Source organism: Cucurbita maxima, unplaced genomic scaffold (assembly GCF_002738345.1).
Source record: "Cucurbita maxima cultivar Rimu unplaced genomic scaffold, Cmax_1.0 Cma_Scf00032, whole genome shotgun sequence".
In the NCBI taxonomy this organism is placed as follows: domain Eukaryota; kingdom Viridiplantae; phylum Streptophyta; class Magnoliopsida; order Cucurbitales; family Cucurbitaceae; genus Cucurbita; species Cucurbita maxima.
The window spans coordinates 1,488,429-1,513,187 of NW_019272048.1; the positions used below are offsets into that span (position 1 = coordinate 1,488,429).

General features: G+C 36.5%; 4 protein-coding genes across 8 annotated transcripts; 1 reads left to right on the forward strand and 3 right to left on the reverse strand.

Moving 5' to 3' along the window:
* Positions 1 to 1,384: 1,384 nt before the first annotated feature.
* On the reverse strand, positions 1,385 to 7,580 carry LOC111466800 (homeobox-leucine zipper protein HDG5-like). Of its 3 annotated transcripts, none has more exons than XM_023111416.1 (12): positions 7,344 to 7,580; positions 7,066 to 7,190; positions 6,807 to 6,991; positions 6,595 to 6,712; positions 5,338 to 5,526; positions 4,416 to 4,880; positions 4,161 to 4,262; positions 3,878 to 4,090; positions 3,401 to 3,569; positions 3,042 to 3,310; positions 2,406 to 2,501; positions 1,385 to 2,331 (listed from the first exon to the last, which is right to left on the reverse strand). In XM_023111416.1, the coding sequence occupies exons 2-12, from the start codon at positions 7,165 to 7,167 to the stop codon at positions 1,876 to 1,878; spliced, it is 2,364 nt and encodes a 787-aa protein (XP_022967184.1). In that variant the 5' UTR covers positions 7,168 to 7,190; positions 7,344 to 7,580; the 3' UTR covers positions 1,385 to 1,875. The 3 variants fall into 3 exon arrangements, with proteins under 3 accessions (XP_022967184.1, XP_022967185.1, XP_022967186.1); XM_023111417.1 differs by having other exon boundaries at positions 7,309 to 7,580; XM_023111418.1 differs by lacking the exons at positions 6,595 to 6,712; positions 6,807 to 6,991; positions 7,066 to 7,190; positions 7,344 to 7,580 and adding an exon at positions 6,287 to 6,342.
* A 6,485-nt stretch (positions 7,581 to 14,065) lies between these two features.
* LOC111466890 lies at positions 14,066 to 17,614 on the reverse strand. The gene is made up of 2 exons (XM_023111572.1): positions 17,476 to 17,614; positions 14,066 to 14,645 (listed from the first exon to the last, which is right to left on the reverse strand). The coding sequence occupies exons 1-2, from the start codon at positions 17,604 to 17,606 to the stop codon at positions 14,192 to 14,194; spliced, it is 585 nt and encodes a 194-aa protein (XP_022967340.1). The 5' UTR covers positions 17,607 to 17,614; the 3' UTR covers positions 14,066 to 14,191.
* A 1,147-nt stretch (positions 17,615 to 18,761) lies between these two features.
* Positions 18,762 to 20,123, forward strand: LOC111466893. Of its 2 annotated transcripts, none has more exons than XM_023111578.1 (3): positions 18,762 to 19,131; positions 19,251 to 19,295; positions 19,382 to 20,123. In XM_023111578.1, the coding sequence occupies exons 1-3, from the start codon at positions 18,840 to 18,842 to the stop codon at positions 19,522 to 19,524; spliced, it is 480 nt and encodes a 159-aa protein (XP_022967346.1). In that variant the 5' UTR covers positions 18,762 to 18,839; the 3' UTR covers positions 19,525 to 20,123. The 2 variants fall into 2 exon arrangements, with proteins under 2 accessions (XP_022967346.1, XP_022967347.1); XM_023111579.1 differs by having other exon boundaries at positions 19,385 to 20,123.
* Positions 20,124 to 21,139: 1,016 nt separating this feature from the next.
* On the reverse strand, positions 21,140 to 24,597 carry LOC111466897 (protein SAMBA). 2 transcript variants are annotated; one of them, XM_023111583.1, is made up of 3 exons: positions 24,282 to 24,597; positions 22,859 to 22,969; positions 21,140 to 21,578 (listed from the first exon to the last, which is right to left on the reverse strand). In XM_023111583.1, the coding sequence occupies exons 1-3, from the start codon at positions 24,427 to 24,429 to the stop codon at positions 21,538 to 21,540; spliced, it is 300 nt and encodes a 99-aa protein (XP_022967351.1). In that variant the 5' UTR covers positions 24,430 to 24,597; the 3' UTR covers positions 21,140 to 21,537. The 2 variants fall into 2 exon arrangements, with proteins under 2 accessions (XP_022967351.1, XP_022967350.1); XM_023111582.1 differs by having other exon boundaries at positions 21,140 to 21,607.
* Positions 24,598 to 24,759: the final 162 nt, after the last annotated feature.

Below are 24,759 nucleotides of genomic sequence, written 5' to 3' on the forward strand. Positions count from 1 at the left end.
GGTTAATAAAGACCTAAAAGAATTAAAAAATTATTACTAATACCAACAAGGTGCACATGCCTTTTCTGTGGTTCAATCCTAGGAACTTCAAACTTAAATATGTTTGTTTGAAGCAATTCTATGTTGAATGATCTCTCGAAAAAAAATTTAAGAACCATGTGAAATATTAGGAGAACCCAGTCGAACCCAACTCAAACCGTAAAGCTTTCATTTATTTGAACCCAACCGAACCCAACTCAAATCGTAAAGTTTTCATTTATTTGAACTTAGTCGAACCCAACTCAAACCGTAAAAGTTAGATTGAGTCGATCAGATTTTTTAGATGAACGAATTTTTCAAACACCTCAACTTTCTTACGTTGTTGATTACAAAACATGTTAAAAGAAAGTTCACATGGATGGCATTGAGACCACCATATCTTTTACCTATAATTTATAATTATGATAAAATATTTGGTTTTTCATACTTTTTTTAGGGATATATTTAGCAATATATTGCCCTTTCTAGCATTGACTACCCTTAAATTGAGGGGATGTGTCACTCCACCAATGGCCTTTAAAATCATTCAAATGGATAAACATCAATCATTCCCTACCACATGTAACCCAACAATATTAAGACCCACCTTTGGATATTCCCCATGTTATTTTGCAATTTAATCATTCTAACACATTTAAATTTACAAAAATGCCCTTTTAATTTTTTAAATTTTCATTAATACCCCTACCGTTACTCATTCTTTATTTCAAAAATACCCTGTGAAGTCATATACATTAGGCAAGAGGGGATGACTCATGGAATTCACTGGTGCTCACTTCTTAGAGCACTTTCTCGAGGTGAGCGACTCATTCTCGCGGACTCTCCCCCACTCAATTTTGGTTGCCTCGTTGTCCCTATAAGGACTTGCGTTGTGCACAATCTAGCACTTGGTCGGTGCATGTCTCAACTGACTCTCGACTTCAAATTTTTTTTAAAAAAAATTCAACAGTACCCTTGTTACCCTTGTTAGCCGATGGACTAAAAACTATTAGAATTTGTTTTCATTTTTCTTTTTCCATCAATAAGATATTCATTATTATAAATTTTGTACGTATGTAAAAAAAAAATTAATGTGGAAGAGTATTAATGAATTTTTTTAATATAAGAGTATTTTTAATTGTTTTTAAAATTTTAAAAAATTTAAAATAAATTATGAAACTGGTATTTATTTTTAAATATTTAAAGAGTAAATTGAGATATATTTTTCATATGGTCTCGATCATAAGCTTATTAAGAGATTGGTGACGTGGCTTTCTCTCTACGGATGACTGGACATCCACGTGGCTGAATAATAATATATTTTCTTTTTTTTTGGAAAAGAGAAAGGAGGAAAGGCAATTAATGGGAAGCAATAAATTCAGAGTCATAATAATTCATCTAAATAAAAAAAAAGAATTGAAAAGCAACTGAAACGACGCCGTCTGACTGACACACAATTTAAGCAGAAGAAGTCAATGCCCGAACCACCACCCTTGCTGACTGGACAAGGCCCCACTTTCTGACAGCCTTGTCAGGGACCAAGGGTTTTATCTGGTGCGTTCTTGACTTCCACAATAACCCTACACCCTGATCCACATCCACACATCAAATCTACCCTATTTCTCTCTCTTATTTACCCACCAAAAACTACTCCTATAATTTTAATTAATTACACTTTTTTTTTTAAACTAATTTACCTTCTCTCTCTACCAATTATCCACAATCTCCCACTCAAAAACCCTAGATCTTTTTCATGTTACCGAAAATACCCTTGGAATCTACGTCATGGGTGGCATGAGGGAGGGAGATTTTGGGTAATTGGCAGCTCACTTGTTTCTTTGCCTACCATGCAAAGGCTTATTGCTTGGGTGTTGGCGCCGGTGCCGGCGCCGGTGCATTATTAGGCTCAGCAATGGTATTACCGTTCTCGATATTAGCCGGGCTGCCGAGAGCGGCGTTGATTTGGTGCACCGTGTTACATAGGTGGTTGTTGATGGCAGTGACGCTTGATAGGTTGAGCTTTGCTGATGGAATAGTGCTGGCTAGAACTTGCAGGCCGACGGTAAGGAGGCAGCCGGAGTTAGCTACACTGTCTTCTTGTGGTGGTGATGGATGTCCGTCAATGGTAGACCCGACGACAGGGACAATGGAAAATCCTATGGGGAGGAGAGGAATGCAAGATGGGTCTTCTCCACTCATGGCTAATTGAATTGAATCGACGTCGATTGTTGTGTAGACGACGAGGCTGCCGGACTGGTCCGTGCAGCTCTCCTGCAGCATTAGCTCGACGTGCTGGGACGAGTTGCTAGCCACCTGCAACATTCAAATAGTTTCAATAGAGATGAAATCAGAGATTAGGGTTTTCAAGTTTCATAAGAAAAACTCACATTAATACGAAGAAGAGAGATGCAATTTCCAGGGTGAGAGCCATTGGCAATGTGAGCAACTTCATGCAGCGAATTCCCATTTGAAAGAACCTCTAGCTGAAACGACAAAAACGTTTATAATTTTACCGTAATCTATAGCGGGTTAACGAATTATTTAGGTCAAAATACCTGAGACTACCGAAATCTACAGCGACTCAATGAAATATTTAGGTCAAAATACCCAAGACTACCATAATCTATAGCGACTCTACAAATTATTTAGGTCAAGATACCAGAGACTACCGTAATCTATAGCGACTCGACGAATTATTTAGGTCAAAATACCTAAGACTACCGTAATCTATAGTGACTTAACGAATTATTTAGGTCAAAGTACATGAGACTACCGTAATCTATAGCGACTCGACAAAATATTTAGGTCAAAGTACCTGAGATTACCGTAATCTATAGCGACTTGACGAATTATTTAGGTCAAAGTACCTGAGACTACCGTAATCTATAGCGACTCGACGAATTATTTAGGTCAAAATACCTAAGACAACCGTAATCTATAGTGACTCGATGAATTATTTAGGTCAAAATACCTGAGACTACTGTAATATATAGTGACTCGACGAATTATTTGGGTCAAAATACCTGAGATCGTCGACGTTCGTCTCGAAGAAGATCGAAGACTCGATAATGAGGATAAGGAATCCAAGTGGTCGAGACGGCGCTGAGAATAACCCCATTAGGTTGGCCAGGCTCGATAATTTTTCGTGTGGTTATACGAACAGTATCGTCAGGAGATTCAGATAACGCCGTCCACGACTGGCCACCGGAGGTGCTTATGTTGACGGAGAAAGTTCTGATCATTCTTTGTGCTAGTTTCATTAGGTTTTGTCTAGCTTCCGGTGAAGGTATTACTGAAAACAAATCCCAAAAGAAACCATAATATACAAATTTAACACAAAATTAGGTCAAATTCAAAGAGAGAGATAAAATAGAGTTAGAACCTCCAAGATCAGAGATGTTTCTAGCCATGAGGCTTGCAATTCTCTCACATTGCCTTTGTAAGATAGCCAACCAACGGTGTGCCCCAAAAGCCATTCCACTATGCACAAAGTGATTGAGTATTTGATGGATTGGCTTCTCTTCTATCTCTCCATGCTCCACCCATGTAACCTACAAACATATTAATAATCACTCGACACGTTCCATCCATCGTAATCTGAATGTACGGTTCGAAACATGTTTTGTAATTTCTCTCATACGTTCAACCGTATAATATAATTGCTATATCACTGTTCCAGTCTCTTCTGATGATTCTATGTTCGAGGAGAGCAGAAACAATTTAGATGATGTTTTCACACCTGAATGAATTTGAACTAATTTTTCGTAACCCATGAGTTGAATTTTTGAGTTGAGTGGTAATTTTTTGAACCCGAGATTTTGCACTTAGACTCTAAAAAGAAGAGGTTTGGAGGGTTTACCCTAGAGTATCCATTGGGCATGTCTTGAATAATGCAACCAGAGGGCTTTCTTCTGTATCTCGGAAACGAGTGCTGAAGGCTGTCGTGAAAGGTGTCGATTGGGAAATCGACGATGGCCCAGCTTCCTTCGTCGATGTTCTGTTGGCAGCATCGGAGAAAGTGAGCTTCTCTCGTCGGAACAAGCGGAGAAAGGGCTTGAAGTTCTGCATACATCTAAAGGAAAGGAAGAAAAATTCTTAGTTTTAGAGATGGAATTGGAAATTTAGGGTTTAGATTATATTACCAGCTGAAGGGAACCACTGGCATGGCCTGAAACACTTGATGAAATGACTTGAATAGTTCTTGCTTTGGCCACAATTGAAGGAAATAATTCCATCCATTTGTTCTAAAAAAAAATCCCAATTCAAAAAGATTAGTCAAATTTTCAAGTTGGATCGGGTCAACGAATAACGGAATCCAACTATAGTAGAACGAGGAACGGAGAGCTAGATGCATAGCTATTGAATTTCAAAACAAAAGCTTAGAAATGGGAACTTACGGCATCAAGAAAGGCGTCGACAAGATTAATGCTATTCATTATAACAACGGCATTGTCACGAGTGGCTTCGGTCCTAAACTCATTGATCAAGTGTTGCTTGAGGTTCAATGGCCATGGAAACATCCTAGCATGCTCTTCGACATTTAGAATGTCCTTACCGCTCTCGCTATCTCGAACCCAAAGAGGCTCAGTCGAGCGACACATCTTAACAAGTTCAGCTATGGACGACACAGCCAGGTCCATTGCCAGTGTCTTTTCCTCATCAATTAATAGGTCGCCCTTCGAGAAGTGGGCAGCCTCAGGCGGGAGCATCGAGGGCATCGACATCATGTCGGAGGACGAAACCATGGCCTCCGTGTATTGCCTCGAGTATATATTCATGTCCAAATCCAAAGATGGTTGCATGGGCATCCCTTCAATTGGGCGACCAGTGTATCTTGTGGTCAACGAGCAAACTTGTTCCAACTGTTAACAACAAAATTAAAAGTTCAAATATCAAATAGACACAAATCTACAAGATCAATGGCTTATTAGACACTTTTTTAAATTTTTAGGACGAATCACGAGGCACAAACTCGAAAATTCATGGACTAATAAACTTATAATTTGACCTAATTAAAAGTGTTCAAAAGTTGCTTGAAAATTCGCAAATCTCACCTGGATTTGGCCTTTAAGGTCTCATTAGACACTTTTTAAAATTTTAGGACAAATCACGAGACACAAACTCGAAAATTCACAAGCTGATGAACTTATAATTTGACCTATAAAAGAGTTCAAAAGTTACTCGAAAATTCACAAATCTCACCTTAATTTGGACTTTAAGGTCTCATTAGACACTTTTTAAAATTTTAGGACGAATCATGAGACACAAACTCGAAGATTCACAGACGAATCAACTTATAATTTGACCTAATTGATTTACCTGATCTCGAAGCCTAGCATTCTCGAGACGAAGCTGCTGTTCATCCAAGCTGGGTTCCCCAAGGATACCCTGCCCTCCACAGCTAGGGCATATGATGTTTCTTAGGGCAGTTTGCAGTCTATAATTCTCATTTTTTAAGGTTTCATTTTCAGCTCGAAGTATCACATTATCAGCTCTGTCGTGTTGTGCCTGTCAAACAAATTAAACCAAGATTAAGTCTCTAATTAATTGATTACCAAAAAGAAACCCTAATTACGTCACTAATTCACTTACTAAGCTGATTTAAAACAGCGGTAAAAGTTAAAGGGAAAGCATTTAATTTGTAATGCCATTGGGAAACACAGACATTTGAGTAGTTAGGGCTTTTTAATACTGCAACCACAAGGTCACTTTAATGGCGGACAGACTGTTAAAAGAAAGAAGATAGCCATGGTAGCTTGTAAAGATCATTATGGGTTCACAGTTTTAGGGTTTCAAGGGTCTTAAATGGAAGGAATCAGCAAAATACTCTTCTTCTTCTTTTTTTTTTTTTTTTCTCAAGAATCAAGGTGAAATATCGGCTTGGAATTACTTTTTAAATACTAAAAAAACCGAACCTTCATCTGGGTTCGTCGATTTTGGAACAAAAACTAAGTTTGGTGAAGTTTGAGGCCAAGTTAAGGTAAAATACAAAGTGGGTTTGTAGAATTTGACGTTTAGAGTGTTTGGAATGTCTTTCTGAATACTTAAAAAAACACGATCATGGGTTTGTAAAATTTGACTCTCTTGAGTCGGTTTGAAATGACTTTTTAAATACTTCAAAAATACGAACCTTCATCTGGGTTCTTCGATTTTGGAGCCCAACATGGTGAGGTTTGAGGCCAAATCGAGGTGAAATACAAAATGGGTTTGTAAATTTTGGCGTTTAGAGTGGTTGGAATGTCTCTCTAAATACTTAAAAAACACGAACCTTCATCTGGGTTCTTCGATTTTGGAGCTAAAACTTGACTGGACGAGGTTGAAAGCCAAATCAAAGTGAAATATAGAAAGGGTTTGTAAAACTTGAAGTTTAGAGTCCGTTTTAGAACAACTTTTTGAATAATTAAAAAAAAAAAACACAAACCTTCTTCTGGGTACTTCGATTTTGGAGCCAAAACTTCACTTAGCGAGGTTTAAAGCCAAATCAAGATGAAATATAAAACGGGTTTGTAAAACTCAACGTTTAGAGTCAGTTTAGAACGAATTTTTGAACACAACAAAAAAAAAAAAAACACAAACCTTCATCTGGGTTCTTCTATTTTGGAACCAAAACTTAACTTGACGAGGTTTGAGTCCGAGTTCTTGGCTAAGTTTAAGCCTCTGCTTGTCATCAGGGTGTGGACATTCCTTAAACAAACTACCAAAACCAAACAAACAAAATCAAACCCTTTTGAAACATAAATCTTCAAAGGAAAAAACACAGAAAAAAAAACAAAAACCAAGAAATTTACGCCTCCATTTCTTGGATCTGACGAGCAGTATGCCTATGATAGCGTTTCTTCTTCAAATTTTGGTGAAGAACATTATCATTATTGCTATCCATTTCAATTATTCCTTGATGTTCTTCAACAAGCTGCTCACTTCCAGACCCACTTTCCATATCTTCTTTCCCTCTCAATACCCCATTTTCCTCCTTCTGCAAACATTCAAAACCCATAATAATTTCAACCAAAAAAATGAAGAACGAAGAATAAAAAATTAAGAACTTACAGGCAATATGGAAGAAAAGTGTTGGAAATTGGAGATGAAATTGAAATTAGGGTTTATGTTTGTTCCCATATTGCTTGATATCACTTGGCAATCTCCATACATTCTTGGAGTTACACCACACTGACCTGAAAAAGAGATTATTAGAACGTTTTGGTCATAATTGATTCAAAGATCTGTTGGGAAAAGAGGGAGTTTTGTGTTTAGAAGCTTGGCATGCAAAGATATTGTAATAAAGCTACCAACTTTAGCTGTTTTCTTTAGTGTTTTTTCTAACCCACCAAGGAAATTCCACCAAATGAAGATTGTTCTTGCTTTTGGCGGTGGTTGGCGGCGGAGATTGAGGCGGTGGTCGGAGCAAGAGGTTGGGATGAAGAAGAAGAGGAGGAGGAGGAAGGTTGTGTTAAAATTCAGACCCACAAATGGAAAACTAAGACAAATTTTGTTGTCTCTCTCTCTCTAAAAACCTCACGTATTGCAAAAAGGAGAGAGCTTTATGCTTTGTTTGTTTGGTAAATCTTGAGGCCTCACAAATTTGAAAAAGTTGTCCCAAAAAGTTATTCCTTGTGTTATTGTAACGGTTCAAGCCTACCGCTTCACAATTGTACTTTTTGATGGCAGCGGACTTGCGATTGTGTGGTACTCACTTCTCGATAACAAGTGAGGTAACCCAATGCGTTATTGCATCGCCTATGGCCAAACAACGTATGCTCGAGCCTCTGGCCCCGGTTCAAGAAAAAAGTTTTAGAAAGCGGGTGGCTAAACAACGTATGTTCGAGCCTCTGACCCCAGTTCAAAAAGAAAGTTTTAGAAAATGGGTAGCCAAACAACGTATGTTCGAGCCTCTTACCCAGTTCAAGAATAAAGCTTTAGAAAATAGGTAGCCAAGCAACGTATACTTGAGACTCTGACCCAATTCGTTCTTGAGTCGCATATGTCTAGGCAACGTATGCTCGAGCCTCTGGCCCCGGTTCAAGAATAAAGTTTTAGAAAACGAGAGAGAGATTTCAAAAAATAGTTTTGATAGCAAGATTTGAGAGATTGAAATTGATGTTATATATATATATATATATATATATATATATATATATATATATATATATATATATATATATATATATATATATGATACAATAAAAAAGGCAACAACAACGACTCACAGTATATAACTATCGGATAGAGAGAAGTTGATCTCTTTAAGTTTTTGCTTTCAACATTACCCTCAAGTTTTTTAAAACGCATATGGTAGAGAGGGGGGTTTCCAATCCTTATAAAGAAAGTTGTCAACTTCTTCCTACCCAAGGTTATATATGCTAAGCCGTTGTTATCTCTCTCTTGCTTGCTTATATAACGTCTCTTTCCAAAATCTCTCTTTCTAAATCTCTCTCTACCCTCGTTTACCAAAACCTTCTTTTAAAACCGAGGCTAGAGGCTTGATCATACGTCGCTTGGCCGTAGGCGACGCAAGTACAAATTGGCTTAGCTCACTTGTCATTGGAAAGTGAGTGCCGCACAATCGCTAGTCCGTTGCCTTTAAAAGTGCGATTGTGTCAAGTGGTGGTTTTGTTGTATTCCCCAATCGAGGTGGGATGTCAGAGTCGAAAAAAAATTTAAAAAATTGTTTAATTTGTGTAATTTCATTTTTTTTTGGGGTAATTATATAAATGGTTCAAAAAATAACTAAAAAATTAATATCATTTGGAAATTAAAAATATTTAGAATTCTAAACGAAAATCCCAAAGTTAGTTTATATATATATATATATATATATTGTAAATTTTAAATTTTATTATTCAAAGATAGTTTTTATAAATAAAAAAAATTATTAAAATAATAAACTAATATTATGGTCTATATTTTAAAATTATTGAAAGTGTAGGGACTCTTATTAGACAACAAAAAGTACAATAATAAAATAGAATAAAAATCTAAAATATAAAAAAAAAAATATTTTAACATTTTTATATAATTTATTTATTTATTTTATTTATTTATTTTGAGATTTTTCAAAAGCAGAGCAAAATCATTTTCTCTCTCCGTAATAAATTTCGTAATTTAATTTTTGAACAAAAAAAAAAATCACCACGACGAGTTTTTAATGCACGTTCACAGAAATGGATCGGCTCCAACTTTCTTACTACGGCTATTACCTTCCACGTGGCGATTTTTAAATGGATTTTAATTTCTCTCTCTACACTACGGAAAAGTCAAACCTCTACGTTGCTGTATTTAACGCGCCGTATGACTGTGTTTACTACACGCGCTCTGTTATTGGTTCGTGAAGTGTAATTTCCATTTCGTATTGGAATTGGAGGCTTTCGAGTTAATTAACCATTTACCGAGATAGCAAGTAACCGGATTGTGGATTGAGAGATAAAATATAGCTTTGACTTTAAAAAGCTTTGACGGGTAGAAATTAATCCACCAGTCAACAGGTTAATAGGATCTGGACCGTCCATTGTTTTGGATCCTGCGGGCCCAAAACAACAAAGATCAACAATCTTTTTTTTTTCTTTTTTTTGCTTAATAATCAACTAAATTAAAAATAATATTAATTAATAATTATCTTAATTAAACTAGTTAAAGACGTATACTCTAATAAAAAAAAAAATTAGGGAGTCTAAGTGTTTCTATTTCCGGTCGAGCTAACAAAAATAATAATAATAATAATAATAATAAATAATTCTCCCTCGACATAATTCTAACCGAACTCTAACTACTACACGTGATGTAATATTCTAAGCAGAAACAACCCTAAGTTATATCACATGTGTATGTGGAGGTGATATTCGAACTTACAACAAGATGGTATCCTAAATAATCTCACTAAACATGGTCGAGATGTTCGTGGGTAGAGTTGAGTCAGGCTGAAACCGAATCCATAAAAATTTAATTCATTTGAACCCAAATGGTACGATTGTTGAATTGCATTGATTGAATTTTTCAGATCGTTCGAACCGTTCTAAACGATGGTTTAATGAATATCGTAAGAATGAAGGGTTGAAAAGAGAAGAGTTTCATGGGAATGGTAAGATATGAAAGATTTTGATGTAATAATAATAAAGTGTGCATGGTTGCCATGTATGGAAATGCAATAATGGCATCACATTCATATATTAATTTTATAGGGGCACCTCAAGGCCATACCTCATTGGGCAACTCAATTGCTTTATTTACTTTAATTATTGAGTATAATGTCGATCGAACATAAAATTATTTAACGAACATAAAATATTAGGGTTACGATACGAAAAAGAAAAAAAGAAACACAAATTTAATATTTTGTTGTCGATTCGAGTATACAGCTGAGTGAATACGACACTAGTTATCATCTTGAAAGTTGATGGTTCGATCTCCACCATACAATTGTAAAATTACAAAAAAAAAAAAATAAAAATAATCAGAGTACAACTGAGTAAATAAAATACTAATTAGCATCTGAAAGAGTGAAGGTTTGATTCCTATCTCGCACGTATACAATTTAATATTATCAATCGTATGAAATTCCAAGGTTATTAATGTAGCCTTGAACATAATGTAGTTAACATACAAAAGGATCGTGTTCGGGCGAGTAAACCTTAAGGCACAAGGAAGCTGACTGATGGGATCCTTTTGTGTGTTGCACCACCGACCGACCTTGATCTTTTGAGAAGGGTTCGAGTGTGAGCATGCCTGTCAAGACCCGAAAGATGGTGAACTATGCCTGAGCGGGGCGAAGCCAGAGGAAACTCTCGTGGAGGCCCACAACGATACTGACGTGCAAATCGTTCGTCTGACTTGGGTATATGGGCGAAAGACTAATCGAACAGTCTAGTAGCTAGTTCCCTCCAAAGTTTCCCTCAAGATAGTTGGAGCTCGCGTGCGAGTTCTATTGGGTAAAGCCAATGATTAGAGGCATCAGGGGTGCAACGCCCTCAACCTATTCTCAAACTTTAAATAGGTAGAACGACATGGCTGCTTTGTTGAGCCATGCCACGGAATCGAGAGCTCCAAGTGGACCATTTTTGGTAAGCAGAACTGGCGATGCGAGATGAACTGGAAGCCGGGTTGCAATGCCTAACTGCACGCTAACCTAGATCCCACAAACGGTATTGGTCGATTAAGACAGTAGGACGATGGTCATGGAAGTCAAAATCTGTTGCTTGCGTCATGACGCAAGCAACGGGCAATGGACGATGGTCACGGAATCGAGAGCTCCAAGTAGACCATTTTGTATGACGCAAGCAACGGGCCTATCGACCTGATCCGTTTTCTACAAACACAAACTTCAATTTTCTCAAACTCGAAAAAGTTCAATCAAGGAAAAAAAAAAAAAAAAGTAACATTTTACCCTAATTTTGTATGATGCACACAATAGGCCTATCGACTTGATCCGTTTTCTACAAACACAAACTTCAATTTTCTCGAACTTAGAAAAGTTAAATCAACGACAAAAAAATCGTAACATTTCTACCATAGTTTTGTACGATGCAGGCAACAGACCTACCGACCCGATCCGTTTTCTACGAACACAAACCCTAATTTTCTCGAACTGGAAAAAGTTGAATCAAGAACAAAAAAAAAAAAAGAAAAAGACATTTTTACCCTAATCTTGTATGACGTAGACAACGTGTCTATCGACTTGATCTATTGTGTATGAACACAACCCTCTATTTTCTCGAATCGGGAGACGTTCCGAGCCACAAAATTTTGAATTATGGTGATTGGGGACCCATGAATTATGAAAAGCAAATAATAATATGGTGCAGAGGAGAAATTGGTTTGGTACAAAAAAAATAATAAAACTGTGAGCAGAAATAATAATTATAACGCGCCATTTTCTGCATACAAATTTATGGGATTTACTATTTGGTCAAAAACCAACTCAAGCTACCATCATTTATCACTTCAACTTTGCCATTAAATTCTATGGTACAAACCTCATTGTTTATCTCATTTTTGTTCCAACATTTTTTTAATCCTTTTTTTCTCGGGCGAGTTTTAGTTTCATTAAACTACACCTTAAACTCGAACAAAACCCTAATCTCGAGGACAATTCAAGAACCAAACCAAATTAGTTTATCGACTGAGAAACTATCGATTAAGCTATGAGTTTAGCCTCTAAATTTTCACGAATTTTGTATTTTGTGTTTAATAGGTATTTCAACTTTAAAAAATACCGACAGTTTCAAAGTATGTTTAGTATTTATATTTTTAAAAAATCAATGAATTTATCGTTTAATAAGACAATATTCAAGTTTGTATCTATTGGATTAATGATTTTTTAAAAAAGATTTGAATAGGTATTCAAATCATTCGGATAAAATTGAATATATTCATATCGTAGGGACTATTTATAAGAGTTTTATCAAATCATCACGATCAAATTTTAACTTTTAAAACCATATAGGCCAAATTTATAATGTGAGATCTTACGCTGATTAGATAGGAGAACGACGCATTTTTTAAAAGGGTGTGGGAATTTCTTTCTAGTAGACACGTTTTAAAACTGTGGAACTGACGGCGATACGTAACGGGCCAAAACGAACAATATATGTTAGCAGTGGGCTTTGACTATTACAAATGGTATCAAAGCTGACACTGGACAGTGCGTCATTGAGTACTCTGGCTCCCAAGCGGGTGGATGATGAGATCTCACGTCCATTCCTCTCTCAAGTAGAAGCATTATAGTTTAATCATTGTCATATTTGTTTTAAACTTTAAAAAATATGGAATATATCCCTAAATTTTTTTTTTAAAGTTTAGATAAATTTTTTTTTATGTCTAATAGGTTATTAATCTATTTGATATTTTAGAAAAGTCACGAAAATATATATATATATATTTAAATTTAATAATCTATAAGACACAAATTTAAAAAGTTATAGAGTATTTGAACGAAAAAAATACCATTGCCCGCATTTTTTTTTTTTTTTGTTAAGATTAAAAAATAATTAAAAGGTTTTAAAGTTTTGTTTCTAATTTACATTTAAAAAAAAAAATTAAATCTTATCTTTAAGTGAACCATAAGTATGTTAAGGAAGGAACACCTTAGAGCCTAAAGAAGTCAACTATAGGGGAGTTGACTTTTTATTTTATTTATAATACTTTTACAAAATCAATTAATGAAATTGGATATAAATTATTTAGTTTAAAATTATTATTATTATTATTAATTATTATTATCCAGAACTTAAATGAAGTATATTGAATGTGAAAACTATATTGGTTGATGCCAAATTCAATCTCATGGGAATATATTATACTTTAAACCAATCTCAACAAACCCTATAACTTTATGGCAAAATTCATGTCTTAAAAGTTTGTATTTAATAATATAATTAATAATTTATCACACAAAACCATCAATTTAACTACAATAAATAAATAAATAAATATATATATAAATAAATTATACAAATCCTTACCAAATTCCAACTCGAGATTTCTTGATGAATAATGTCTTAGTCAGTCTCGGCATGTTTAAATTGTGAACTTAGTTTCAATATTGATGAACTATTGTAACTGCAAGCAGATATTGTCTCTTAAACTTTCTCTTTTAGGAAAAGTTCTTCTATGGTCAGGAAAAAGGCTCTTCTATTATCAGGAAAAAGGATTTTCTCGAGGTTAGAGTCCTCTTGTTGGGAGTCAATGATTCTCTATTTAAGCGTGAGTTGTATTGTGAGTCGAGCCAGTTGTGCTATGACTCCCTCGGTCACTACAACTATATGGGCTTGCTCGAAATCTTTGACGAATGAGTCGTCTTTCTGACCAAGTTTACTTTTCTAAGAAGTTACTGGATATATACTCATAATCTTTCGCCAATTTTAACTACCTTCTTTGTCTCCTGTTTAACTTTTTTTGGGTGGAGAACTATTTTAAACTCTTGTAGTCGGTAAAAATTTGGATTTTCTCTCCACACAGGTAGTGTGAACACTACGACGGCCATAAAGAATGTGATCTCACAACTCTAATGTATTCGTGAAAAAAAATGCAAAAATTCGATATAATGATATGAAGATTGTAATATCTTGCTATGTATCTGCTAGCGGCCTAAAATGTAAACACTACCTTTGGGATTTATTCATAAGCAAAGGCATGGCTTCCAAGAGCATGTTCCAAACATTTTAAAACAAGAAGAAAATGAATACTATCTGATCATCCATTGCTTAATATCGTCTCGAATACCATGCTCGAAACGTCCTCTTCTGTAATTTGTTTTCATTCCTTCAGAGCTACAAATGCTAAATTGTCTGTGTTGATTCATAGTCCCAGCAGGCTTTCGTTGCCTCGTGATCATTGCAATGGTAGGGAATGCCTTAGGCCATCTGTGTACTGATGAGGTAAATGATAGATATTTATCGACTTTCTGACCGATCGCTGCTCGAGTGCTGGCTCGATGTTTCATGTACGAGTTGGAAACCTGCTTTATCATTTTCATGCCTGTGTTAGTGCCACTGGGATGTTGATGAATCCCAGCAGACGGTTTCATTCGATTAAGCCATTGCGAAATCCAGCTGCTAACATGCATACCAACTTTTATGTCTCGATGCTGAATGGTCCGGTGAGCTTTCAGAGTAACGTCGAATATGGCTCGTGTTCGTCTGCAGTAAGGAAAACGTGCATACGAGCAGTTAAAGAAAAAAAACCAGTTCAGACTAGCAGCAAAGATAAAGGAATTAATCCGGGAGTTTTGGTGAGTTTATAGAGAACCACCTAAACTCACCCCTAACAAATATTGTCCTCTCTGAGGTTTTCCTTTTGGGGTTCCTCTCAAGGTTTTTAAAACACGTCCACTAGAGAGGGTTTCCATACCCTTATAAAAAATGTTTCGTTCCCCTTTCCAAACGATGTGGGTTCTCAGAATCCACCCCCCTTCTGAACCCAGCATACTCGTTTGCACTCGTTCCACTCTTCAATCGATGTGGGATCTCAAAATCCACCTCCTTCTAGGCCCAGCAGCCTCGTTTGCACTCATTCTGCTCTCCAATCGATGTGGGATCTCACAATCCACCCCCTTCGAAACCCAGCATCCTCGCTGGCACTCGTTCCCCTCTTAAATCGATGTGACATCTCACAATCCACACCCCCCTTCGAGGCTCAGCGTCCTCGCTGGCACACTGCCCTGGCTTTGATACCATTTGTAATAGCCCATTGTCCAACGCTAGCACATATTGTCCTCTTTGGGCTTTCCCTTTCGGGCTACCCCTCAAGATTTTTAAAACGCGTCTGCTAGGGAAAGATTTCCACACCCTTATAAAGGGTGTTTCGTTCTCCTCCCCAACCAATGTAGGATCTCACAGAAGTGAGAAGTGAAATGCTTGGCATTGCATCACTCAATAGGAAAGAATCGGATTCACTGCAGCAATTTGTTCCATATTCTAGACATTGTTCTAAATAACAAATTTAGCATTAGAAAACTGTGAAGGAAAAGAAGACCACTAACAACCCCAAAATATGCCCCGGTGGAAGGGACTCGACATGTTTGAAGACGTCTCCAAAATTTGGGAAGCAAACCCTTTTATGTTAGGCAACAAATTAAAATATTTAGAGTCCTCTAGAGAGTAGGGAAGGTGTGAGATTCCACATCGGTTGAAGATTATAAGTGTGTGAAAACCTCTCCCTAACAGATACATTAAAAAACCTTGAAGAAATTCAAAAGGGAAAGCCCAAAGAAAACGATATCCAATAACGATGAGCTTGAACTGTTACAAATGGCATTAGAGCCAAGCGTTGGGTGGTGTGCCGACGAGGGCATTGGACCCTTCAAGGGAGGTAGATTGTGAGATCCCACGTTGGTTTGAGAGTGGAAGGAAGCATTTCTTGTAAGAATATGAAAATCTCTCCCTAACAAATGCGTTTTAAAACCTTAAGGAAAAATCGAAAAGAAAAAGCCTAAAGAAGACAATATCTGCTAGCGGTGGACTTGGGCTGTTACAAATGGTATCAGAGCTAGGCACCAGGCCGTGTGCCAGCGAGGATGTGGCCCCCAAGGGAGGTGAATTGTTAACATCAGGTACGAACAGTCAACAGTTATCAGGTTGAAACTTCACGAACTTAATCACCCAATTACCTACACTCTACAGAGAAAATGAAGACCCATGTGAAAATTTCTACATCTAAGACCATGTATATCTTCCATACAGTACAATAAATAAGTCCAACTATTCCACCAGAATGCTACTATGCAAATGTAAAGGCTTCAATCCAGTAACCATAAAGAAAACATATAATAATTAGTGAACGGCCTAAACCCACCGCTAGTAGATATTGTTCTCTTTGGGCTTTCCCTTTCGAGCTTCCCTTCAAGTTTTTTAAAACGCATCTGCTAGAGAAAGGTTTCCACACACTTATAAAGAATGCTTTGTTCGTTCTCCTCCCCAACCGATGTGGGATCTCACAATCCACTCCTCTTTGGGGCCCAGTGTCCTCGCTGGCACTCTTTCCATTCTCCAATTGATGTGGGACCCCAATCAACTCCCTTCGGGACCCAACGTCCTTATTGGCACAACGCCTTGTGTCCAACCCCCTTTGGGGCTCAACCCACCGCTAGCAGATATTGTCCTCTTTGGGCTTTCCCTTTCAGGCATCCCCTCAAGTTTTTAAAACGTGTTTGCTAGAGAGAGGTTTCCACACCCTTATAAATAATGTTTTGTTCTCCTCCCCAATCGATGTGGGATCACACAATCCACCCCTTTCGGGGCCCAGCGTCCTTGCTAGTACTCGTTCTATTCTCCAATTGATGTGGGATCCTCCAACCCACCCCCTTCGAGGCCGAACGTCCTTATTGGCACACCGCCTCGTGTCCATCCCCCTTCGAGGCTCAACCTCCTCATTGGCACATCGCCCGGTGTCTGGCTCTAATACCATTTGTAATAGCCTAAGCCCACCGCTAGCACATATTGTCCTCTTTGGGTCTTCCCTTTTGGGATTCCCTTCAAGATTTTTAAAACAAGTCTGTTAGGGAGAGATTTCCACACCTTTATAAAGAATGCTTCATTCTCCCCCAACCGAAGTGGGATCTCACATTTTGTTTAATGCGAAGGGCTGGATTCTGTAGGTGCAAAGCAAGAAGATAGAGTATTAACGATGGAAAGTTTAGCATATTAAGCCCAAAATCATGTTTCACAAGGACACATATCCTTGATTTGTGAATGAACATTCCAAAATCCAGATCAATAGTTATGGAAGTCTAATGCAATATCACTAACATCCTCAACTTCCAGATTTTTTCAACAAAAAGCTATCGAAGAACTTTCATCATCGAAACAAGACATTGAGATATCCATCACATACTAATCAAATAACGACTTCAATTCAAATCCTACAGAATCAAGGGGAAAATAAAGGCGCTGAACGAGACAATGCACAGAAGCATTCAGAAGCATTCAGATTAAGAAAATACGAAGAACATAAGAAAGAAGGGGACAATACCGGTGAAGAAATCGACGAATCCGAGGGTGGTTAGGGGAAACAAGACGCCGCTGAGTCTTCAAAACGAGCTTAAATGTTCGCTTGAGTCCCAAGAAATAGGCTGTTGCCAGTGCAATCTCCCATAACACCATTTTCCCTCGCTCTGTTTATCTTCCTTTTCTCTTCTTTGGTTTTATTGAAATTCTGGTTTGGGCCTTGAGCCTGGTCAAAATGGGCTTTAAAATAAAAGCCCAATAAAAATAATTAAAAAAATTAATTATATGGAGGACATTTTTTTAATTTTATTTTTATTTTATATAACGATAATTATTTTATTCAATAAGTGGGAGTTTAGATATTTGAATATCCAATATTGAGAAAAAAAAAAATATTAATTATTGTTAATCTAGGCTCATTTCAGTGAATTTAAAATGATAATTGATGTCTTATTTATTGAGCTACGGTCTCTTTTCAAAATGATAATTGATGTCTTATTTATTGAAATATCTTAATCTTTTTTATTTTAAATTTTATTAGCTTTATCCATTTTAACGTTGTTATCTTAAATTTCAAATTTTCAATTGAAATATCAATTTATATTCTCGGTTAAATTTTTGTATACCGTCACTGTTATAAAGATTTCTCGCACATTACTCTACGATAAATTATATTTATTGAAAATAAATATAAAAAATCACTAAGGCATTTTAGATCGAGTGACCACTATCATGAAAAGCATAAACATAGCTCTCGAACGTAATTTTCGTATTAATTTTTATCTCAAATAAACTTGCTTTCTACTCAAATTCGATGGATCGAGTAGAATGGGCATTAAAAAAAAAAATATTTTTACGCGTCTATTATAATTTTTTTAAATAACAAATAAGTTTATTTAAATTTGAGGTTTAAATTAATGAAATTAAACATTTTAAGATAAAATTTATTTATTTTTCTAAAAAAACTATATAAATATTTCAAATATTTCTAAAAAAATATGATTACCTAATTTCGTTTAAAAAAAATTATTTTTTTTTATAAAGTAAAAAAGTATTAATGTTACTTTCAAAAACTTTAAGATATTTTAAAAAAATAGTACTCATAATAATATTTTTTAATAAAAAAAAAATTCAAAAGTTTTTTTTAAATAAAATAGTTTCGATTCAAAATGTATTTTTTAGATTTTTTTAAAAAAAAATTCAAATATATATTAAATTATTAAAAGTTTAAAAAAAATTAAAAAATAAAATATGGACCTAATCTCACGTTAAAATTAAACATCACGAGAGCCAAATGGAAAAAATATGGAAAACAAAGACAAAATGTTATCACGGTAGTAAGCAAACATCGCCTTTCTCTCTCTACCTCTCTCTCTCTCTCTCTCTACAATGCAAAGGCAATCTCTAGGCTCACCAGTTTCCAAGCTCCACGGCCATGGCGCCGGAGCCAAATCCGATGGACTTCCGGCCGACGATCAAAAGCGCAAGAAACACTCTCCATCTTCTTCCTCAATTGTCATCTACGACGGACAAGACGACGATAAAGTCTCTAAATCTTTCCGATTCTCATTTCCATCGCCTTCTCCTCCGCGGCAGGAGAACCTCGTTCACGCCATCCCTATCCTTACCATTATCTGCTTCCTCATCCTTTACATCTGCTCGCACACTCCTTCGCAGTCAGGTACCTTCAATCGCTCCTTATTTCGCTCTAGTTTCAATCTAATCGATCGTCTAGGTTGATATTCTGTTTGTTTCAATCTAATCGATCGTCTAGGTTGATATTCTGTTTCGATTTTTCAGATTTGGCTCAGTTTCATAGATTCAAGCGTCCTTCTGAACAATTAGGTATAATGTAGTTGAGGATTTTGCTAATTGAGGCATTCTCTGTGTAGTTTCTGAAATTGAACCTTTGGATTTGGTGTTTTAAGTAGCAGAAATCAAAGCCGATGGAGACGAACTTATTGTGCCGAAGCAAGGCAACATTCTGGCGATTCAGAGTTTCCGTAAACTAGAAGAGATCGAAAAATCATCCTCTCTTAAATCTCGCTCTCCTAGGAAACTCGCGGATTTCTAAACTCCGCATTTCCGATCATCTGAACTTCCGGTAAAATCTCACTGACCTCGTTTTCGCCGTACGGCTTCACTCGCCGCCGCGTGTGCTTCTGTACATCAAATACTCCGCCGGATTAAATCGTTTTTATTCCACTTTCTTTTAGTTTTCCAAGTTTTTTTGTTCGCCTCTGCGCTGGCGGCACTTCTGTAACTTCCGATTAGATACTATAATCTTAATCTAAACAAAGAATAGTTGATCAGAAAACAGAACCAGTTACTGAAGCACCGATAGTTCACGTGAACTGCCGGCGCCGGCGCGGCGGATATGAAAATGGAATCCAGCTGGAGTATATTTACTGCTATTTTCGATTTTCCGAATCGGACCGTTACAGAATTGGGAGAAGGGCCAATACGCCAGTTGGAAAATACTGGCGTAGCTGCGGGAGTCAGGTTCTTTCTTCCTATCAAATTTACTTTTAGGCCCTCTATCTATTACCTATTTATCTTTAGGCCCTCCGTCTATTGCCTATTTATCTTTAGGCCCTCCGTCTATTGCCTATTTATAATTTGTGGCATCTGCTGTGCCGTTTAATTTAATCTCATACCTCACCAATTTTTCTTGATGGCTACCCTTTCAAAAATTGAAATTTTGGAAATTTTGGGAGATGGGGACTTAGCCCCGTTTTATTATTCGTTTCTACGATATTTTCTATTTATTTTTGTTATGATCGAGTTTTGATCTCATATTTTAAAATTTTTGGGTATAATTGAAATCGATCCCATATTTTAAATTTCTTTTGATAATATAATTTGACTATTAAGAGCCAAATTTGAGTTTGGTATATATCACTAAAAAAAATTAATCTTTTTTAAAAAATTACTAGAAGAAATTATTGGATTAAATCGCCACAAAAGAACTTCAAATTTATATCTAATAATTATTAGTGGGCACATAAAATTTTGTATCGATATGTTGAAGATCTCATGTCTCTAAAATGAAGAAAGTTCTTTGATTTTATGAGATATATGAAATACTTTCTTTGATTTTATGATATACGAAATACTTTTCTCATCATCTTGTGGTTTTGAGATCAAATATTGTATGACGTATTCAATGTTTTGTTTTGTTTTAGTTGACTTATGATGGGTAAACCTAAAAGCATATCAAAATAATGTTAGATATAAAATTTGAACCATTCAACAAATGGAAAAAGCTAAATTCATGGAAGAAAGAATGGTTAATACACACAAGGAAGCCAAGATGATAATTGGGTCCTCCAATTTGTGTTCGGCAAGTTTTGTTTTCTTCATTTTTACCCTTTTTATTTTTTTTGAAAATTTTATTTTAAAGAACCGACCTAATATTTTTCCTTAAGAAATTTCACTTCTTTCGTGTCACGACATTTTTCTCTCTAAATCTTTAACACTCGGACATGAAAGCTAAATTATTTAGTTCTATAAGAAAATTTATTTTCAAAATATGACGTATTAGGTGAAATCTGATATAAGATGAAAGAGATAATATAGTTGTTTTAATTTGATTCTTTATGAGTCTAGTTTTTTAGCTTTTAAGATTATTATTCCGACTTAGAGACTAAGAGGTATAATCGAAATTGGATAAATTCAAAGGCACTCAAAGGATTATAGGGTTAATTTAATTTAAAGCTCAAAACCTCGACTCAAGCGTCATAGGTCGAACTCTTCATATAAATACATCACATATTCGAATGGAAAACCAGAGGAGGAGGTTTGTGCCTCAATTTGTGTTCAAACCTCGATTTTATGTGCAGTCGACCAAGATATCAACCTTTTTTGTCGAACCTCTAAACTTTCAAAATATATGTTTTCGATCTATAAACTTTTTAAAAATAATTAGAAAAACGGCCTAACATGTCAAGCAAGGTTTGATTTGGACAAGCATTTGCAAACCCTTTAACAGCTAAAGAAAAATTACAAATAGAATAGAAGGATTACTTGATTGGATTGTGGGAATGAGGCCGAAGAACTCTACTGAGATTATGATCAAGCTGGCCCATTATCTTGTTTTCTCTTCAGTCTTTTTGAGGAAATGACCACCTGATATGGAATTGCATGGCAATTAGCACCTTGAAAGCGCAAAAGTAGAGTAGTCAAGCATATATGGCAATAGTTGCATAAACAACATTGAACTCAATTGCTGCATTCAACTGGTTGCAAAGGAAAGTAGAAGTAATCAACAACTGAAAACTAAACATCCATCACTAGAGCTCTTACACACAAGATCGAGGAAAGATCTCAAATCATTCCAAGTCAATGCACACACTCTTACACACAACATCGAGGAAAGATCTCAAATCATTCCAAGTCAATAGCATGTGCATGTGTAACAGCTCAAGCTCACCGCTAGCAGATATTGTCCTCTTTGGACTTTCCCCCTTAAGGTTTTGAAAACGCGTCCACTAGAGAGAAGTTCTTACACCCTTATAAAGAATGTTTCGTTCTTCTCTCCAACTGATGTGAGATCTTACAATCCACCCCCTTTGGGGTCCAACGTCCTTACTGGCACACTGCCTTGTATACACCCCCCCTTCGAGGCTCAACCTCCTCGCTGGCACATCGTTCGGTGTCTGGCTCTGATACTATTTGTAACAGCCCAAGCTCACCGCTAGCAAATATTTTCCTCTTTAGGCTTCCCTTTCGGGTTTCCCCTCAAGCTTTTTAAAACAAGTCCACTAAGGAGAGATTTCCACACCCTTATAAAGAATGCTAAGTCCACTCAGGAGAGATTTTCACACCCTTATAAAAAATGTTTCGTTCTCATCTCCAACCGATGTGGGATCTTACAATCCACCCCCTTCTAGACCTAACGTTCTCACAGGCACTCGTTCCCTTCTCCAATCGATGTGGAACCCCCCAATTTACCACCTTTCGGGACTTAGTGTCCTTGCTAGCACACCGCCTCATGTCCACCCCCTTCAGGGCTCAATCTCCTCACTGACATATCATCTGATGTCTGGCTCTTATACTATTTGTAACAGCCCAAGCCCACCACTAGCCAATATTGTCCTCTTTGGGCTTTCCCTTACCGGCTTCCCCTGAAAGTTTTTAAAATGTGTCCACTAGGGAGAGGTTTCCACACCTTTATAAAGAATGCTTCGTTCTCCTCCACCAATGTGAGATCTTAAAGCATATGCATTTGCTTCTTTTCATATGTAATTCAAAGGACAGACTATGCTCACACATGTCAAGATGCATACAAGGGTTATACTGTTACATCGGTATGCATCACATACATCGGTGGACAAACAAGGGGGAGGAAGGTTAAATAAGAGTGCAGAATGCAGAATGAGGAAGTCAGATCTAGTTGAATAGTTGACCTTGTCGTGACGTAAGGTTGATACGAGAGCGAGGACCTTCAAACATCCAGTTATCATCATCCAGGGATTTGACCTCCTTGTTCAGTGCAGCCATTATATTAGATTTAAGAGCTGCAACGCACAGAAAATTCAAACCTTACTCACTACAAGAGGAAGTGCTTCATTCATTAACCAAAATGCATAGCAAAAAGACATTATAATGTTCAATTAAAATTCTTATCCACTACCCCTCTTAATCAACAAACGCCCAAATATAACACAAGTGGGAAACATCAAAACATTTCAACAGAAGATCTATATTATATTTTACCTGGAAATGTTTCACAAATTGAGAAAGAATAAGAACGGATCATCTCCCTCTTAACTCTTTATGTAAATTCACGCTACTGCATACTAAATGAAGGTGAAATTTATAAAAGAAAAACTCCATTAGGGCACATAAAATCATTTACTTTTGTCCGGGGGAGGGAGACCATTGTTAGGAATAACGACTCTTCACAATGGTATGATATTGTCCACTTTGAGCATAAGCTCTCGTGGCTTTGCTTTGGGCTTCCCCAAAAGGCCTCATATCAATGGTGATAGTATTTCTTACTTATAAACCCACGATCAACCCTTTAATTAGCCGATGTGGGACTCCTCTCCCAAGAATCCTCAACAACAATCTGGTTACTCACTACATTAAAGACTAGTTAGATTTTGGTCTTCAATGATGTTTTAAACGACCAAGTACCAACTAAAAAATTCACTCACTTCTCTGAAATTCTAGTTAGAAGCCGCATCATTCATGACAGAGTAAGCCAGAGGCTAAGAACGAAATTGGATCCTCTTGTTAGATGAACATGACTCTCCACAATGGTATGATATTGTCCACTTTGAGCATAAGCTCTCATGGCGTTGCTTTGGGCTTCCCCAAATGGTCTCATACCAATGGAGAGAGTATTTCTTGATTATAAACCCATGATCATTTCCTAAATTAGCCGATGTGGGACTTTCATCATCCAACACCTCTTACCATGTCGTAAACTCAAAAAAGTATTTTCAAATTTTCTAGCCTTGTTCTTATTTCCCCATCCCTTAAATTTTTAGTTAGTATGTATATCTATGTCCACCGACGACTACATGTTTCTCGTCGTATACTGGTGGAAGAACATAGCATTTTCGTCAGTTAATCAGTTCCCCAGCAATCAAATCAAGGCCTAAAGAAATCTAAATGGCACAAAACAACACGAACTGATTTACAAGAACAAAAGTAGAAACATCAACAAGATTGTTTTGGAGTTGAAGTAACCATTAAACAAACACACGATCTTGAAAGAAATTTTATACCTAAGGAAGCAGGAAAATCAGAATTAGATGCCGAAGTTTAAGAACATCGCTGGAACAACCAAGAGATAAGAAGGTGGATCAAAAGGAAACTAACCGCTCATGGCCTCGTCCTTGCGCTCTTGTAGGGAAACTAAATTGGCGGGGAAGCGAAAATCGTCAAGAGACATTGCGGCATTAGTGGTACATCTTCCGGCAACCGGTGTGGTAGAAATGGAAGAATTAGCCGGCGACGAGGTAATCATTGCGATCCCAAATTTCGAATGAACTAAGCCCTAGAACTGTACAGGAATCAGAAGTCAGATCAACGTTTAGCAACAAGGAAAACAGCAAATACAACGAAGGGGTCTGAGAGGAAAATTGAGCAATGGAGATTGGAGAAGATAAGGGTTTTGAATTTCTGCTGTCAATTTATAACCCATTTCTAACCTCTCATAAATATCAAATATTATTAATTTTTTGCAATAATTTTAAGAGTAAGTAAAATTTTGCGTTGTTTTTGAGCCGACAAAAAAAAAAAAAAAAAAAAAAAAAAAAAAAAAAAAAAAAAAAAAAAAAAAAAAAAAAAAAAAAAA

Bases quoted from the DNA above. Each gene is read 5' to 3' on its own strand.
- LOC111466890 (XM_023111572.1), bottom strand. From the start codon at position 17,606: ATGGTGTTATGGGAGATTGCACTGGCAACAGCCTATTTCTTGGGACTC. The intron at 14,646-17,475 runs GTATTGTCCCCT...TCCTTACTGCAG, and splicing joins ATTCGTCGATTTCTTCACCG to ACGAACACGAGCCATATTCG.
- LOC111466893 (XM_023111578.1), top strand. From the start codon at position 18,840: ATGCAAAGGCAATCTCTAGGCTCACCAGTTTCCAAGCTCCACGGCCAT. The intron at 19,132-19,250 runs GTACCTTCAATC...TCGATTTTTCAG, and splicing joins GCACACTCCTTCGCAGTCAG to ATTTGGCTCAGTTTCATAGA. The intron at 19,296-19,381 runs GTATAATGTAGT...TGTTTTAAGTAG, and splicing joins GCGTCCTTCTGAACAATTAG to CAGAAATCAAAGCCGATGGA.
- LOC111466897 (XM_023111582.1), bottom strand. From the start codon at position 24,429: ATGATTACCTCGTCGCCGGCTAATTCTTCCATTTCTACCACACCGGTT. The intron at 22,970-24,281 runs GTTAGTTTCCTT...TGTGCGTTGCAG, and splicing joins CAAGGACGAGGCCATGAGCG to CTCTTAAATCTAATATAATG. The intron at 21,608-22,858 runs GTCAACTATTCA...TGCGCTTTCAAG, and splicing joins CAACCTTACGTCACGACAAG to GTGCTAATTGCCATGCAATT.
- LOC111466800 (XM_023111416.1), bottom strand. From the start codon at position 7,167: ATGTATGGAGATTGCCAAGTGATATCAAGCAATATGGGAACAAACATA. The intron at 4,881-5,337 runs GTAAATCAATTA...TGTTGTTAACAG, and splicing joins ATGCTAGGCTTCGAGATCAG to TTGGAACAAGTTTGCTCGTT. The intron at 3,570-3,877 runs GTAAACCCTCCA...ATATGTTTGTAG, and splicing joins TGCCCAATGGATACTCTAGG to GTTACATGGGTGGAGCATGG.